The sequence below is a fragment of the Cebus imitator genome, unplaced genomic scaffold, assembly GCF_001604975.1.
Source record: "Cebus imitator isolate Cc_AM_T3 unplaced genomic scaffold, Cebus_imitator-1.0 Scaffold287, whole genome shotgun sequence".
NCBI lineage: Eukaryota > Metazoa > Chordata > Mammalia > Primates > Cebidae > Cebus > Cebus imitator.
In genome coordinates this window covers 359,483-377,363 of record NW_016107602.1, presented here as the reverse complement: position 1 = coordinate 377,363, position 17,881 = coordinate 359,483, and the positions used below count along the sequence as shown (strand labels likewise).

General features: G+C 42.0%; 1 protein-coding gene across 1 annotated transcript in view; it reads right to left on the bottom strand.

Annotated features, from left to right (window-relative positions):
* Window positions 1-17,881, bottom strand: part of SLC7A14 (solute carrier family 7 member 14) — a 117,474-nt gene that overhangs the window by 58,152 nt on the left and 41,441 nt on the right. Inside the window, exon 2 of the mRNA XM_017501967.2 lies at window positions 1,661-2,116. Within this exon, the coding sequence (XP_017357456.1) occupies window positions 1,661-1,964 (304 nt within the window). The 5' untranslated portion in view covers window positions 1,965-2,116. The remainder of the gene's footprint in view (window positions 1-1,660; window positions 2,117-17,881) is intronic.

Here is a 17,881-nt window from a genome sequence, read left to right as displayed (position 1 = left end):
CATTCTGTTCCACATAACACGTTTAGATCTAGAAACTCATGGTGAGTCAATTTCTTTGGCAAAAAAGTTTGGAGATAATTTCTATCACATTAATAGAATTGCAAGTATTCCTAAAGTTCATCCATGTGGATAATTTATTTTAATCTGTAAGAGAGAAAACCCCTCTATTCTGAAGAAACCTCAACTGTTAGGATATTCATGCTTATAAGAGGGTGACTTAAAGAGAAGGGAATAAATGGTAAAATCAACAGGAAAGAGAAGGCATGACAGGATGTTAATAAACTCAGCTTATTTTCCTCATCAGATTAAAGAGACACTAAACACAATCCTCACGCTTTCTGATTGTGTGTTTGTAGTCTGTCTTTGTGTCCTACATGAAGACTATTTAATCTACATGTATGATATTAATGTAGTGCTTTTCTTTTGATGGCATGCATTGGTACACAGAATTCCCAATATAAGTTAGAATTCCTGCTTTTCCTGAAACGTTCAAAGAGACCAAGGCATTCACTGTCAGTACGTGGGTTGGCCCACATGATCTGCCACCTAAAACCCAGAAAAGCCTCATGCTTTTGGAATGCAATCATCAAGAAGCAGGAGGTTTTCCTTTCTCAAGTTGTCCATCAGCCTACTCCAGCAATTCTGGGAAGATACTGTAGATTGCAATTGAAGAGAAGAGGAAGGAAGAGGAAAGGCAATAGGAGAGCCATTTTTACAACGTATCGGTATGTAAGTCCTGGCACCTTATTTTAAAAAATGAGTTTTATGAGTCTTTCTCAAGGGGAGACAAGGAGCTGCTAGTGTGCCTGTCTCTGTGGAATATAAATCTGTGGAGGTGTTTGTGGCAGATGGCGCATTGTGATTCTCACAAGGCCTTTAAATCTCCTGGCTTGGCTCCCTTCTCCTTGGGGGACACGATGCCAGTTTGAGGTTTATCAGATCCCAATCATATCAGATTTATTGACTTGTCATTTTGTTGTTCTGCCTATCTTTATTATTTATATCTTAGCTGTATCCTTCCCCTCTTCCCCAAGAGGATGGAAGATAGGGTTTCACCTATCTTCTGGTGAAAAGGAGAGTTAAAATAAAAACAGAGCCATTAGAACATGATGGGGAATGAGAAGCTGGGAGATGTATGAGAACAGAAATAATTCTCTGTATTGAAAAAGTAGACCAGGTGTAGTGGCTCACGCCTATAATCTCAGCACTTTGGGAGGCTGAGGTGGGCAGATCATGAGGTCAGGAGTTAAAGACCAGCCTGGCCGACATGGTGAAACCACATCTCTACTAAAAATACAAAAATTAGCCAGCTGTGGCAGGTGCCTATAATTCCAGCTACTTGGGAGGCTGAGGCAGAAGAATTGCTTGAATCCAGGAAACAGAGGTTGCAGTGAGCTGAGACTGTGCCACTGCACTCCAGCCTGGGTGACAGAGCAAGACCTCATCTCCAAAAATAAAGAAATAAAGAAAAAGAAAGCTACTATAATTGAGCCAAAGCCTGGCCCTAACCTCACTGGCAGTCAAGGCAAAGAAGAGCATGATGATCCGCTTTTCTGTCACTTCATCCATCTCACCACTAAATACTCGGAGAAGGGGGACGAGCAGTGACCAGGCTGGTAAGCACACTTTCCACAGTACTTCCTTGCACAGAGACACTTACCTGATAATATGGATGCTACGGCTGCAATGATGAAGGACACAATGACACCAGGTCCTGCCATTTCCTTGGCCACCAGGCCAGAGACTACGTACATGCCAGTGCCCACACAGCTGCCAACGCCAAGAGAGATGAGGTCCACTGTGGTGAGCACCTGGGCTAGCTTGGTTCCATGTGCTGTGGTGGTCCCAGTTCCCTCTAGCATGGACTCCACTGGTTTGGTGCGTAGGATTCTGGAGTGCATTGCATTCCAGGCAGCCCCCCACTGCACCCGCCGGGGGTCCAGCGAGGCAAGGAAGCCACTCATCTTGAGCGATAGGGGTTGCAGTGAAGTTCAGCTGATGAAAGGGGGCTACAAAGCCTTAGTGGATGGTTCTGGAACTCATCTAGTGAACAGGGATCTCCCTTTTAGGAAAGGTCCAGAGGGACCCAATGCAGCCTTCTCCTGGGCATGAATGTCTGCAGGAAAAACACAAGAAAGCAGAAGATAAGACCAAGTGAGAAACAAACCTTGACTTGGAGGAATGGTTGGAGGTTAGTGTCCTGAATTGGTAGAATTGGAATCCCTGTGTGCTCATAACACAGAAGGGTTCCATGGTTCCACTCTCCTTGCTCTTCTCTCCAGCCCTCAAGGACAGTTGGCATGTGTACCGTGTTGCGCAGTCATCCTGATGAGGATGGTCTGAGTTAGGGCTCTACCACTTACTGCTCTGCGGTCTTGGGTGAGTCAAGCCTGTGTTTCAGTCTCAACTGTCCAATGGAACAATGAAGTCTCTTTCCTAGTGTCGATGTGAAAATTAGATGAGTGACATCCATCAGGAGTTTAAGACTGCCTGGCATATAGAAAGTGCTCATCCATCTCAATTCTAATTAACTCTTACTTGACTCTGCTAATACTTGGTCTATGATTCTTGGGCATATTATGAGGGGACATGATATCTACATTTTTTTTTTCTTTTTTTTTGAAACAGAGTTTTGCTCTTGTTGCCCAGGCTGGAGTGAAATGGCGATATCTTGGCTCATCAGAACCTCCGCCTCCCGGGTTCAAGCAATTCTCCTGCCTCAGCCTCCCAAGTAGCTGGGATTACAGGCATGCACCACCACGCGTGGCTAACTTTGTATTTTTAGTAGAGACAGGGTTTCTCCATGTTGGTCAGGCTAGTCTCGATCTCCCGACCTCTGGTGATCCACCTGCCTTGGCCTCCAAAGGTGCTGGGATTATAGGCATGAGCAACTGTGCCTGGCCTGATATCTACATTTTTTTTACATAAAGATGCAAAATTAGATCTGTGAGTCTCAAGAGGGGCCATGCCACCACCTGGATTATTTTGGCACTTGGCTCTCAAATGAAATAAAAAATGTTTTGGGATTTATTTTTTACTCCCAAACATCGGAGTGGCAGGAAGTACTCCTGGCATCTGGGGGGACTCCGAGATGTGAAATGTGTAGGACATTGTCACACAACTTTCAGATATTTTGCTTGACATTCCTGTAGCTGAAAATGCTGGGGATGATGATCTGAGCCTAGAACCTCACTCTCTTTTACATATAAACTCAGGATATTTTGGATAGTCTTAATATTCAAGTAAATTGAATTTTCCAGGAATACAACTATAGAATAAATCAAAGGAAGATGATAATGTCTTTAATTTGGAACTTAAGAGGAGTTGTTCACCCTTTCAGAAAACCAAGGCCCCATGGAATGCCACTCATGGTATTGCATTTCTCATGTCACACTCTGGAACAGCCTGCCATCTGGAACTGGCACATTTGTGGTGATTTTTCACATAGTGCAAGCATCTGACATCTGCATTTGGATATGCCTGGGTATTTACACAGTGAAATATGTTGTATATAGGTAGATTATCAATAATTTATCTTCAGGATACTAAAAGGAGGTATGACAAAATATTTATTATAAAAAGGGTTGTTGGGTGTTGAGAACTACAGTGTTAGGTAATTTCTAAAGTTTAGTAAATTAGAAAATGCAATTATATGAAGCTACTTTCTTTGGAAGCTAGAAGCTGGAGAAAATTTATAAGAATTGTAGAAAATTTATAAAACTCATAAATGTATAGAATTTTTGAAGTATAAGCAGACATGGATTCCAAATACCGTACTGACAAGCTGAGGACATTTACATAATCAGTAAGCACCTGCCTACCTAATTTTTTTTTTTTTTTTTGCATCATTTCAACTTTTATTTTAGATTTGGGCGGCACATGTGCAGATTTGTTACATGGGTATATTGCATGATGCTGAGGTTTGGGGTACAATTGATCCATCACCAAGGTACTAAGCATAGTACTCAATAGTTTTTCAACCTTTGCCTCCCTAAGTTCCCTCTCCCTCTCCCTCTAGTACTGCCTACCTAATTTACTCATATTATTAATGAATACTAAGCACTTAACATAGCACTTGTCTGCTTCTAAAGGCTTTTCAAACACTAATTAGAAGAATCAGGTGAAATGTGGCTGTTTGGTTCGCAGGCTTGGGTGACAGCCTTTCTGGTTTAATTTTTTCCCAGCTTTGATGGTATTGCTTCATGCTGTGTTTTTATTCTTGACAACACCTTAGACATCACTATAGTTGGATAACACGCCTGAGATATTTAACAGGCTAGAGTGTCTGCATTCCTCCCTTCCATACCCCTTCCTCCTCTCCTCTTTCTTCTAAAGATTTTCGCATTTGTAAGAAAATAAACCATATGTTTACCAGGAAGGCTGCTAGCTAGAACAACTGCTTTGGTTGAGGCCTTGTGGGGAAATGAATCCACATATCTATTTACTTCCACTCGGTCAGCATATAAGGAACACCTGTTATGTGCCAAACATGGTTTGAGGCTTATAGGTCCCTGCTCTCATGGAGCTTGCAGCCTTGGATAAGAGATAATGGATGCTCAGATCACATTGCAAGTGAGAGGGTTTACTTTTCTTTTTGTTTTTCCCTGAACAGCTTGACTTTTACTTTTTCTCTTATTACAGAAACATAGCATATCTACTGCAGAAAAGTCAGACAATATAAACAACAAAAAAACCACATGAGTAAATAAAATATTACCCAGCTAGCTACAACCTTATATTCTTTCAGACCCTTTTCTTTGTAGCTACACACCTATTTGAATGCACATATATATGTATGTGTGTGTTTTGTAAATGTTATTATACCATTTATTCTGACTTGAAACTTTCTTGTTTTGCTTAACAATATGTAAGAATGTTTTTCCACATCAATAGTTATGGAAACATCATTTTTAATAGCTGAATAGTAGCTTCACTATTGTAGCTTCAGTGTTCTTATTCAGAAATTGGCCTGTTGCTTTAGCTTTAATTCATCCATTCAGAAACAATACAAAGCATCTTCTCTGTGTCAGCCCAGGCTTCTGTAGCAGTTGCTGTGGTAAATGAGACAGTCAAGGTCCTGCTCTAATGGAGCTGACGTTTGGTGAGGAGGGAGGAGGCAAAGGACAGGTTCACAAATAAAACCAGTCCATTTCAGAGAGGGATAAAGGCTGTGTTATGGGCTGAATCATGTCCCCCCAAATTAGAATGTTGGAGTCCTGGCTGCCACACCTCAGAATGTGACCTTATATGGAAATAATATAATTACAGGTATAATTAGTTGTGGGGAGGTCATACTAAAGTAGAATGGGACCTTAGTCCATACAACTGGTGTCCTTGTTGAAAGGGAGAAATTTGTACACAAAAGTCACAGTCATACACACAGGGAGAGCAGAGATAAAGTGATGCCTCTGTAAGTGAAGGGATGCCTCAGATTGCCCTGAAACCACCAGAAGCTAGATAAGAGGCAGAAGCCAACCCTGCTGACACCTTGATCATGGATTTCTAGACTCCAGAATGGTGAGATAATACATTTCCATTGCTTTAGCCACCTAGTCTGTGGTATTAGGTTGGCGCAAAAGTAATGGCCATAAACCACAAATTGCAAACACTGCAATTACTTTTGTACCAACATAGTACTTTGTTACGGCATCCCTAGCAAACTAGTACAGGCTTAGAGGAAATAAAGTGGGGTGATGAAGGGGTGAGAAAGTCTCCGTGGACATGACATTGGTTCCTGAGTGGTGCAAAGGAGCCAGTTGTACCAGGTGTCAGGGAAGTGTTCCTTACATTGCGGTTCAAAGGGGTAAAGTGGGTGTTGCATCTGCTGGGATCTAAGTGAGACTGATATGGGGTAAGGGGGAGGATTTGAGTATCCTGTTGACTAATTTAATCCTCACAACATATCTGTCTTTACAGATGAGGCAAAGGAGGCCAGGAGAGTGGCAGTCACTTGCCCAAAGTCACCAGAGCCAGAACTTGGCCAGGGGCTCTGTGGGGCTCTTTTGCTTGAGCTGCACAGAGGTCAGACTGCCAAGGGGCTGGTCAGCCAAGATAAAAGTGGTGTGATTTTGATATTCAGCACAGTGAGAAGCCCCTGGAGGGCTTTATTCAGATGAGCGATATGAGAGGACTCACATTTCTCAAAGCTCATAGTAACCGCGGCAGAAATTTGGACCTGGGACCCTTTAAGACAACTCGGGATGGATGTGAAAAGGCGAGGGCTGTGGACCTGCTGCAGGGTGTGGCCGACAAGTAAGCGGAGATCTGCAAGCCAGTGGGACTCTGCAGCCAGGGCCGTGCGGACGCACAGGACACTATATAGGAAGGGGAAAAACTGCCAGCCAGCTAGAGGACAGCCTCCCAAACCCTGTGCTGTTGGAATCAAGGATAGTGGCCCCCTGGCAGATGGTGACTGTGGTAAATGCAGGTGGGCTTCATGCCAGCTGTGGTGAATGGGTTTCCCATATTGAGGATCCTTGGCGGTGGCTATCTTGGCTTTACATTGGAATTACCCGAGGATCTTTCAGAACTGCTGGGGCCTGTACCCCACCCCAGAAATTCAACGGTAATTTGTCTGAAGTATGGCCTATCTATAGGCCTATCATAATGACAAGTGCTCCATGTGGAAAACCAGGTATTGCCATTTTCCACAGGAGGCCACTTGTCTGGCAGGTACTTCCTGTTTCCTTCCCTGGGCAGGTCGTGGGGCCTCTTAACTGCTCTCCTGGGCAGGCAATGACTGTGGTTGCGGCGCTATCTGCAGATATCCCCGGGGATACTTGTCCCGTTCAGCCTTCATCAGAAACTCACAAGGACACCGAGAAACAAACCAGCCTTGTTATGAAGGTGATGGCTTCTATTTGCACTTCATATTCATGGTAATTAGAAACTGTATTGAAAATGTGGAGAATCAACCAAAAGCAAAGATTGAGGGTGACAAGAATGCCTTCCTGGTCTCCTGTTCCCTTCACACAATTCCCAAGTGCTTGCTTTATTGATGCAAATGGGGAGTAGGGGGCATTTCCTTTCTTGGTAGGAACTTTACTGGAGAGAACAAAATGTACAAAAGTAAACATGCTTCTAGGTGACTATTAACAATATCCATATTCAGTACCCCCAGATTATGTTAATCAAAGATAGTTTTGGAAGCTCATAGCTGTTGTTTTTCCAAGATGAACAATAAATGTGTGTTGTGCTTTCTCTAGCACTTTAATTCAGGTTTCTCAAAATATTTCACAGCTATAACTAAGGAAGGCTTAGTATAGGGCCTCTGGGAAAAGAGAGTCATCACTGTGGTGCTTGCTGGCATGCTTGAGGGTTCAGTGGACTCCAAGGATAATGATAGTAAAAGCAGGTTTGTTTCAGGATGCAAATAGTTACAGTTTTGTAGTTCACTGAATGAGTAGGATTATCAAATTAGGTTAGAGCCTGCCTTTGGAGGTGAGGAGAGGAAGGAAACGAGTTCTAACAAAACAGTAAACAGTCAAAAATCGTTCCTGCCTTGTTTTGCAAACAAGCTAAGGGACTACAAAACTCCCCTCATGACACGCCCGATGAGTAGTTCAGCTTTTTCTGGAACATCGGCTGATAGAGGCAGCCCTTTCACATGGTGGGACAGTTAGGATTGCTACAAATTTTTTTAAATTGATGTCCTCAGGAGAAATGAGGCTGTAGTTAGAGTAAACGTTGCCTGGTTTTCTGAGCCCCATCTGGTGACTGTGGGATCTGAGGACCCTTCTGAGGTCTCTGCCCACTGCTGTATGTGGGTCTTGGCCAACGCTCTCACCACCTCCCTGCTTTTCTTCCTCTGGGCTGAGCTCCTGGGTCCAGATTAAGGACACAACTCAGGAGTCAGGTTCCCTGCATTCAAATGTTGGCTCTGCCTTTACTAACTAAGTGACCTTGGGCAAAGCCTCACTATGCATCAGTTTTGCCATCTATAAAATAGGATCACAGTGGTACCTAGCTCACAGGGTTGTGGTGAAGAGTGGAAGAGCTAACACATGTGGAGCTTTTAGTACTGTGCCTGGCATATAATGCATGCCGTGGGAGTGTTAGCTTGGGATCACCCTGCTATGGCCCCTGACCAGGGTGTGTGTGTGTGTGTGTTTGTTCCCTACTGCTGACACCCTTCCCATCACCTCCACCTCCTTAGGCAGCTCTCAGAGGGCCCTTGACTTGATGCCAAGTCCTTAATCAGGACTTTTTTCTGTTGACCCTCCCCTGTGTTTGTCCTGGCTGCAGACTGTACACCCTGGTACTTCCACTCCGAGGGATTCTTGTTTACCTTTCTCAAACTTGTAGAGAATGACTTTCCTCATTCCTGTTTTCCTTTATCTAAAGGGGTCCCTCAGCAGATTTTCTTAGGCCTTTGGATGCTATACCTTCTCTCATTCTTCTATGCCTTTGGCTTTTTCCCCTAAGATGCATGCATACCTTTGGGATGGCTAGAACATGGTAGCTTCACCTACAGTTACCACCCTAACCCTGAAAACATGCTCCCCTTCTGACTTTTATGCCTGTGGCTTACTCTGGCTCACTCAGCTAGCATACGCTTTGATGGTGGATCCTCTCCTGAAGCCCTTGCTTCTGTTGCTCTTCTACTCCTTCTAAGCTCACCAGATATGGCTCTGTGTTTGCACCGCAACTGCGGATGTGCTTGCATGTCAGCCTCCATGACTTTATACTACGTGGCCAGGTGCAGGCCAGATGCGTCTTAATCTCAGTGTCTGCTCAGTCCAGACAGAACACCCTAGTAAACTGAACTGAGGTGTATGTCCCTGTGACTCTCTTCTGTTGTCTGCTGCTTCGCTCTCTGTATCTATACAGATTAGAGTTAATCTGCTTATGGGATGTCTTCAAGTTTTTGACAGCAACTAGCATATATCTTGAAGTCTTATCTTTCCTAGACTAAACATCTTCAATTTCTTCTGCGATCAATAGTGCCTCACATGTTATAGCTTCTAAATCAATCTCATTTTGATTTGTACTTCTTGAATAGGCTGTAGCTTATCATGGTTGACATTTTTGGACCCTGACAGGGTGGTGAGGGAGATGTTTTTGATCCATCTGGCCGTGTGTGTGTGTGTGTGTGTGTGCGTGTGCACATACGTGTGCATAAACATGTGCCTCTTAAATCATGCAATTCTGGTGCCTGACAAATTCACTCAGATGTATGGTTGGCTTTAAAACCAGGGTTCCTGATTTTCAGATTGCTATTTTTTTCAGTTGTATCTTTGCTAAGTGTTAGATCAAACCCACTTCAAATATTTTTTGATCACCTACCATATTATTTAACAATGTGCTAGCCTGTTTATATTGCATGTGGAGTCTCAGACACAGCCACTTTGTTTTACTTGGAATGTCTTTAAAGGGGAGTGTGAATCTACAACGACTGCATATTTTAGCTATGCAAATAAAGTTGCACCAATTAAGCTTCCTTTTCAAAGCTTGTTGGTTTTTTTTTGTTTGTTTCTAAAAAGTTACTGAGTATATTAATCAGCTTTGCTGTAGTAACAAACACTTCAAATTTTATTAAATTTAATTAATTAATTAATTAATTTTGAGGTGGAGTTTCGCTCTTGTTGCCCAGGCTGGAGTGCAATGGCTCAATCTTGGCTCACTGCAACCACCACCTCCCGGGTTCAAGTGATTCTCCTGCCTCTCAGCCTTCTGAGTAATCCAAGCTGGGATTACAGACATGTGCCACCACGCCCGGCTAATTTTGTATTTTTAGTAGAGATGGGGTTTCTCCATGTTGATCAGGCTGGTCTCGGACTCCTGGCATCAGGTGATCCGCTCATCTCAGCCTCCCAACGTGCTGGTATTATAGGCATGAGCCACCATGCGTGGCCCCCCAAATTTTAATATATGACAATGGTGATGTTTGTCTCTTGCTGTGGCTCTACTCCAGGCAGTAGATCGGCTTCAGATCTTTTCCCCAATCTGGACGGGGGTCTACTTCACACACCTGCTATGCCAGGATTCAGGCTGAAGGAGCAATCCCTGTCTGATGCATGCTGCTCTTTCATGGCATAGGCCAGAAACAAGGAACGGGTGGAAATGTGAAATGTCTCTACTGTTTTTGCTGGGAACTGGCAGTTCCATTGACTTTCCATTGACAAATGTAAGTCATATGACCAAGCCCAAAGTTAGTGGGGTGAAAAGTGTCCTCCCAAAGAAGGCAGGTGGCACAGGGTGAAGTTGTGCGTTTTCCATATAAAGGAGGATGTAAATGGTTTTGATGATATACCGCTGATCCCTTACTATGCACTAGGCAAAGCAACTATATCTTTCTTCTGAGGCTGTTTTCTCTGAAATGGGCAGATATCTGTACATCTGAGGCATAAACTTAAAGACTCTCATGTGTTCATTCCTGCACTTCCACAATTAATTCTTAAAGGTATAAATAATGATTGCCCGTAAATAAACAGGTAAATCAAAAATTCATCTGCTTCCAACATGAAGCAGAACAAAATAAAGAGAAACTCATTTAAATTTGTTTGCTTGAAATAATTATTTTTAAAAAAAAAAATCTTATGAAAATACTCGATCTTTACCTGGTCTGGGGCAATATTTCTACTTACAAAAAGTCTCCCATTCTGCTCCCCTATTTGTGAACGCTCCAGGGTTGTGAATACTATCTGTGTATATATTTGTGGGCAACTGTGGTGAAGACACTCTCAAGAGCCTCTACTTGGAGAAGCAAGGAGAATCTTGTTCAGAGATCAGTTACACAGTGTTGAGATACCATGTTTCTCCTTCAGTGCCCCAGTCAGAGAGGGCATCACAGTCTGACATCACCTTCTCCTCTCCTTTCCCATGGACCTCAGGTCTGGGGTCTTAGGCCTTTGCTTGGGGCCAGGTATCCTTGCATGTATGGCCACAGTCTGACATCACCTTGCACTCTTCTCCCATGGATCAGGATCTCCCAGGTTCAAGTCTCAGGTCTCTGATTGGTGTTATATGTTATTCATTATATATATGATAATATTAACAAAACCAGAGTTCAGGAAACCAAAAACTCCTCATTAATCAGATATTATAGGGAAACCTCTCTGTTAGAAGGGACAAATAATACCAAAAGCCAGTTAATCCTTCTATGCCCATAAAATATTTTAAAATTTGTATTAATAATTGAAAAAATATTTAATGAGTTCCTAGTGTGTGCTTAGTTCAATGGTAGCTGTTATGGCCATACAAGAAATTACACAGAATATCAGGAATTTCGGCACAAGGCAGCTTCAGGGAGTGCGAGTGTCCTCTGCTTCTCCTTCCAGATCCACCCAGAAGCCCACTGGCTGTGTCCTGGGGAGCTGACAGCCTCCCTCGCCCTCTGGTTGGATTGGTCAATGGGAGGCACCAGCAGGGAATCAGGAGGATGGAAGAGAGGCAGTCCAGGTGTTTATCCCTAGCTTCCCCTTGCCAGGTCACTGTGGGTTGGCTGTGGCTCCTGCCAGGTGGCCCTCTCTACCTAGCCCTATCTCTGGTTCTGATAACTCATTTTCTCCCCTGTCATTTCAGGCAGAGGGTGGTACTCATGTTTGTAGCCCTTGGAACTGCATTTTGCCTCATGATTTCTCTACCCACTGCCCTCGTCTTTCCGAAATATGTTAGTAGTTCTTTTCATTAACTTTCCTCAAAATACCAGACTTGAGTGTGCCATGTGCTTCTTGCTGGGATCCTGACTGATACATGGGTATATTCCACAGCTAAGAGAGATTCCAGAAGTCAACCATACCCCCTGTGTCTACAGAGATACTAGGTGTGAAGTCAGAACACTGAGGTCTGGACTTTGACTCTGCTGTGTGACCTTGGGTATGTATCTTAAAATCCCTGAGCAGCAGTTATATTATCTGAAATACAGGAGAGATAATAGTTACCTTGTAAAGCTGTCATGAGGATTTAATGAGATGATGCTTGTGGATGCAATCTGAAAACCACAAAGCAATCTATAAGTACAGGCATCGAAAATGTGACCAATGCCCCAAATCGCTAAGACACCATAAGAGACTTGGTAATTAGCAGAAGGAGATCAAAAGCTGTTTGTAGTGCTTTGCTTACCAAAGAAGAGTGAACCATTAAAATTTAGAAAAGCTTTGAATGGAAGACTGACATAATTTTTTTCCTGGTTCACATTTCGTTAGCCAGAAAAGTTAATTAGTTAGAACATAATTCCCAAGCCTTCCAGTTACTTGGGGTTTAACTGCATATAAAAGTTATTGGGAAGTATGATGAGCCCACAGGCTATTTCTAAATACATGCAGATTTTCAAAATTAACACTGTGAAAAGTGAGCTCACGCTATCATACCATGAGTGTAGTGTGAATACTCTGTACTCATGAATCAGGAGACCTGAGGTTTTGTCCCAGTCCTGTAGGACAAAGTATGGGTGAGACTTGAGTAAACCACAGCTTTCTAAGGTTTTTATTTTCTCATTTAGAAAATGATGATAAGGACTTTTTAAGTGATACTATAGGTTGCAAACATCATGAGAGATGTTTAAGGCGGCTTTTTGTGCAAAACTTCTGGTCTCCTCACCCCAAATGTGATTGTAGAGGCCTTTCCGAAATAATAAAATCAAAATATTTGTATTTGAGATCATCCAGCCTAGTACCTTCATGCCATGTGTAATCTGAGCCCTTAGAAGACAATCTGCACCCACTCTGGCTGGATGCCCATCTCAGCCTGTCCTTACACACAAGACAGAACACTAACTGGACTCCTAAGATACTGAAGGAAAAGGAGGCTTTCCTGAAGACTTTTTGACAAAATAGAGAAATGCTATCACATATCTCACAGAACTCCTTCTTGTATTAGGTTTCTCTGGCTGCTGTAACAAACAGCTACAAATTTAGTGGCCAAAAACACAGATTTGATATTTTATAGCTCTGAGTTCTACTGGGCTGTGTACCGTCTGGAAGTCCCAGAGGACAATCTATTTCCTTGCCTTTTCCAGGTTTTAGAATTTAGAGGTCACCTGCATTCCTTGACTTGTGATCCTTTCCTTCTTTAAAACCAGAAGCATAGTATCTTCTCTCCTCTCTGAACCCCTCCTTCCCTCTTATAAGGATTCTTGTAATTATATCAGGTCTACTATCTAATCCAGGATAATCTCCTCATCTCAAGATCCTTAACTTAATCACCTCTTCAGAGTACCCTTTGTCATAGTCACAAATTCTGAAGATTAGAACATGGACATCTCTGGGGAACATTATTCCATCTTCTAAGAGTCACTCATCTCAGACATGTCTCTCTTCATATTTCTGTACCCTATGGCAAACTGCCATCTCTGTTTTCCTGAAAACACTCAGCTGAGCATTTATATGCTTTTGCAAAAATTCTGTCCCTAATTAAACAAAAACTTAACCCAAACTACATGTACCTACTGCCTGTCAAGAATATTCACGGTAGAGTCATTCACCCAGCAGCTTTCGGAGGAGCAGCTTCAGAGCCTGAGCCCTGAAGTGGCTTATACAAGTCCATACCCAAGTGATGGCAGGTCTCCTGGCTTCCAAGCCAGTGCTTTCCCTACTGCTTCATTTAAGAAGATGAATGGAGCAGCCTATATTCCCTGCATATAATGTTATCCCAGGCCTGGGATAATCTCCAGAAGAGAATTAGGCATTTGCCTAGTTGGCTATATGGTTGTGGTCCTTCTAAACATATTTTTTCCTTGCAGGATATGAGGGAAGAAAGATGACCTAATCTTGAAAGTCTTCCTAATGCTGTGGCCTCAATAGGAATTTCCTTAGCCTGATCTGATGGAGCCCAGTTCTAGCAGGAGTCTCCTAAATGAATTTGTTCACATTAGTATTAATGCGTTGGCTTCCGCAGGGTTGTGCAGGAAAATCTTTAACTGAATGCATCCCTGCAGCTACTCACTCTGGACATGCTAAATAGAGTTGTCCATATGAGATACTTCCTCCCAAGTCAATAACTGCAATTCAGATAACTGACTTTGTGCGCCTGGGTTTGGAGCTCATATTTGAAATTACTTTTGTTTTCTTTATTCTCTGTATCTTAACCCACAGCCAGGCTTCTCTTGCACTTTAGATTTTGCTCTTGTGGGGGCTGGCCACCTGTTTCTTTGAGATTTATTTCATTGCACCCAAAGGAAATTTCTATTATTGAAAGAATCTGCTTTTTAAGTCAAATAATTCCAGCTAGACCCTTCTAAATGTCAAGAACTGCCATTTCATGTGATACAACAATAAATGGACAAGTAGAACTTTAATTTCATCGATATAGGTTGTTACAAATGCTTTACGAATTTTCAGTTTTCAACAAAGCCTGACTCCAAGACACCCAGCCTCACTCTACTCTTGGCTTTACTGTTCTCAATATACACCATCTGCAGTGAATTTATATAAATATGGAGCACCTAGTTAATGTCTGCACTGTGTGTGCAAAATGTAGAGGCAAAAAGAAGAAAAAGATAGCTCCTGCCCTCCAGGAGCTCTCAGGCTGGCCTGGGAGACGGACATGAAATGAGTGATGGTCCAATGTGAGGCAAGCAGGTCTCCCCACTGACTATACTGATTCCCACGTCTTAGCTTCTCTTCCCGTTTCCCTCACGTTTTTCTCTGAAGCTATCCATACTTCCATGTTCCTTTGGGACTCAGCTATACTCCATCTGTCATTAAATGTGTGTTAATCATGTCAGCCTCCTCTTCTCTGATTTCCTATAGGACGCTCAACTCAACATGTATTCATCAATTGCCTTGTGCAGCTTGTTAAACACTTGAGATCTAGGATCTCTTCTTCAAGTCCTCCAACGATTTTGTATTGCAAATGAAATGAAATCCAAGGTCGTTACAATGTCCTCCAGGGCCCTACATAATCTGGTGTCTACTTCATCTCCAAGTTCATCTCCTACCATCCTCCTTCTTGGTTCAGCCACTACTGACTTTCTTTCTGTTCTTGAAATACATCAAGCTCTCTGTTGTCACAGGGACTTTGCACTTGTTTCCTCTATCTGAAATCTCTTGCCCCAGGTCTTTGCATGACTTGCTCTTCATGCTTCCAGTCTCAGCTGAAATGTCATCTCTGCAGGGAGAGGTCCTGTCGGACCACTTGAGCTAAAAGTGGCCCTGGTTTCTCTGTGGTCTCTTGTACTCTTTCCCTCATTATCTGTCTATGTACCGTATCTATCTGTGCATCTATCTACGTATCTATCTATTTGTGTATCTATCAGTCATCTGTCTGTTGTCTATCTACCCATCTACCTATCTATCATCTGTCATCTCAGTTTATCATCTATATATCCATTTATCTGCTTATTTACTTATTCATTTAGGTTTGAGTAATTTATCTTGATTTGACATTTATTTGTTTATATTTTTACATCTGTCTCTTCCCTCTGGACTGCAGACTCCTTGAAGGTAGGAATTTTATCTGTCTCATTCTTTGCTGAATCCCCAGTGACTAGAGCAGGTACTTGTGCACAGTAGGTAGTCAACAAATATTTGTAGAATAAATGGTTCCTCTACAATACTTAGAAGAGTCTTGGGCATAAGTGTTTCTTTTTAAAAAGATATCATTTACAATAGTAGTTGGTAATAATTCCTGCTATCTTGAGACATCTATTTAAATGTAAGATGACTTTGTTAACTACTCTGCGCATAAAATTACAGAACACAAAACCTTGGACATCATCTGGTCCAAGTCCCAGATTTTGCAAATGAGAAAACTCTCCTTTCATTGCATGTCTCTACAAATATTTTTGGAAAAGTATTTTATCTAAAAATAATTATATCTAATTATAGATAAATTATCTCTATTTAAAAATGCTTTTATACCCATTAAGTTAAGGGAAACACAAGTTTAAAATCTACAATAGCATATAGTATTTCCCCCTTATCTGCAGGGGCTAAATTCCAAGACCCCCAGCAGATGCTTGAAACTGTGTACAGTACTGAATCTTATATATACTGTTTTCTCCTATATGTACGTAACTATGGTAAAGTTTAATCAATAGATTAGGCACAGTAAGAGATTAGCAACAATAACTAATAATAAAATAGAATAACTATAACAATATTCCAGCATCACTACTATTGTGCTTTGGAGTGAGTATTAAGTAAAATAAGGGTGACTTGAACACAAGCCCTGTGATACAATGTACGGTCGATCTGATAACTGAGATGGCCACCAAGGGACTGAGGGGAGTGCGGTAGTCCATAGTGTGGATACCCTGGACAAAGAAACGATTCATGTCCTGGATGGGACAGAGTGGGATGGTGTGAGATTTCATCATGCTACTCAGAACAGCATGCAATTTAAAACTTCTGAGTTGTTTGTTTCTGGAATTTTCCATTTCATAGTTTTGTACCTCAGATGACTATGCATAACTGAAACCATGGGAAACACAATTGTGAATAAGGGAGGACTACCATCAAAAACGATGAGTTTGTTGTGTCCTTTGTAGGGACATGGATGAACCTGGAAACCATCATTCTCAGCAAACTGACGCGAGAACAGAAAATCAAACACCGCATGTTCTCACTCATAGGTGGGTGTTGAACAATGAGAACACATGGGCACAGGGAGGGGAGCATCACACACTGAGGTCTGTTGGGGGGAACTAGGGGAGGGCCAGCAGGGGGTGGGGAGTTGGGGAGGGATAACATGGGGAGAAATGCCAGCTATAGGTGAGGGAGGAAGGCAGCAAACCACACTGCCATGTGTGTACCTATGCAACAATCCTGCATGTTCTTCACATGTACCCCAAAACCTAAAATGCAATAAAATATTTAAAAATATTAAAATTTAGTTAGGCTTAGAGCTATACTTATTGATGTAGAGGTTCCCTGTAGCTCCTTGGAGACCTCAGTCTTTTACCTAATCAGAGCAGTGAAAACCTCATAAATCATAGAGGATGCAACATAAAAGCTATATTTTTAATTTTTAGTTTTCCTCTTCTTCTTTTTTTATCTGGAAGGAAAATAATTGAGACCTTTGACAGTCTGGGAAAATAAAACATTTTTAGAAAAATAGAGATTTGCATTGCCCAGGAGTGCACTGTCCGTTTCTAGCTTCTGGTGTCTCTTTTGAGGATGGTGCTGCACGGTCCCTCAGGGCACATTTTGGATCCATGGTCCAGAGAATTCTTCTCTGGAGGCAGGTTCCTTTCCTATCATTATGTCTCTCCATTAGCAAATCTGAAAGCTAGGAGAACATTTTTCAATGCTAACAGCCCTCGCTCACAAAAGAATGCCAGATGTTGTTTGGTGACTTTTTAAATGAATTTTCAGCCTACAAGCTATTCAACTGATTAGTGCTTGCTTCTAAACTGCTGAGTTAAAATTTTTCCAGACTGCAAGCTCTTAAGTTTAAATGTATTCCTCATAGAGCAAGGTAAGGAACAATTGTTTATGCAAATAAAATAGTCAATAATATGTAAAAATATATCCATTATCACTAATATTCAAGGAAATGCCAAGAAAAGGAGATATTTTCACTTATTAACATGGGAAGGTTAAAAAAATAAAAACAGTCATTGCTAATGAGACATCAAAGAAATGATACATCCACACTGTGATAGTGGGACTATAAACTGATAAATAAATGTTTTTTGAAAGCAGCTACATCATGAGGAAATAATCAGGTGCAGAAAAAGACTGATTGCAAAGGCATTAATTGCAATATTACTTACAGTGGTAAAAAAGTTGGAGATAACCTACATTTCTCAAAATGGTGACACGGTTAAATGAATTATGAGGCCTTCAAAGAATAAACTATTAAGCAACTATTAAAATATTGTTTAAAAAGAATACTTATTGGCCAAATGCAGTGGTTCACGCCTGTAATCCCAGCACTTTGGGAGGCCAAGGTTGGAGGATCACTTGAGGCCAGGAGTTCAAGACCAGCCTGGGCAACA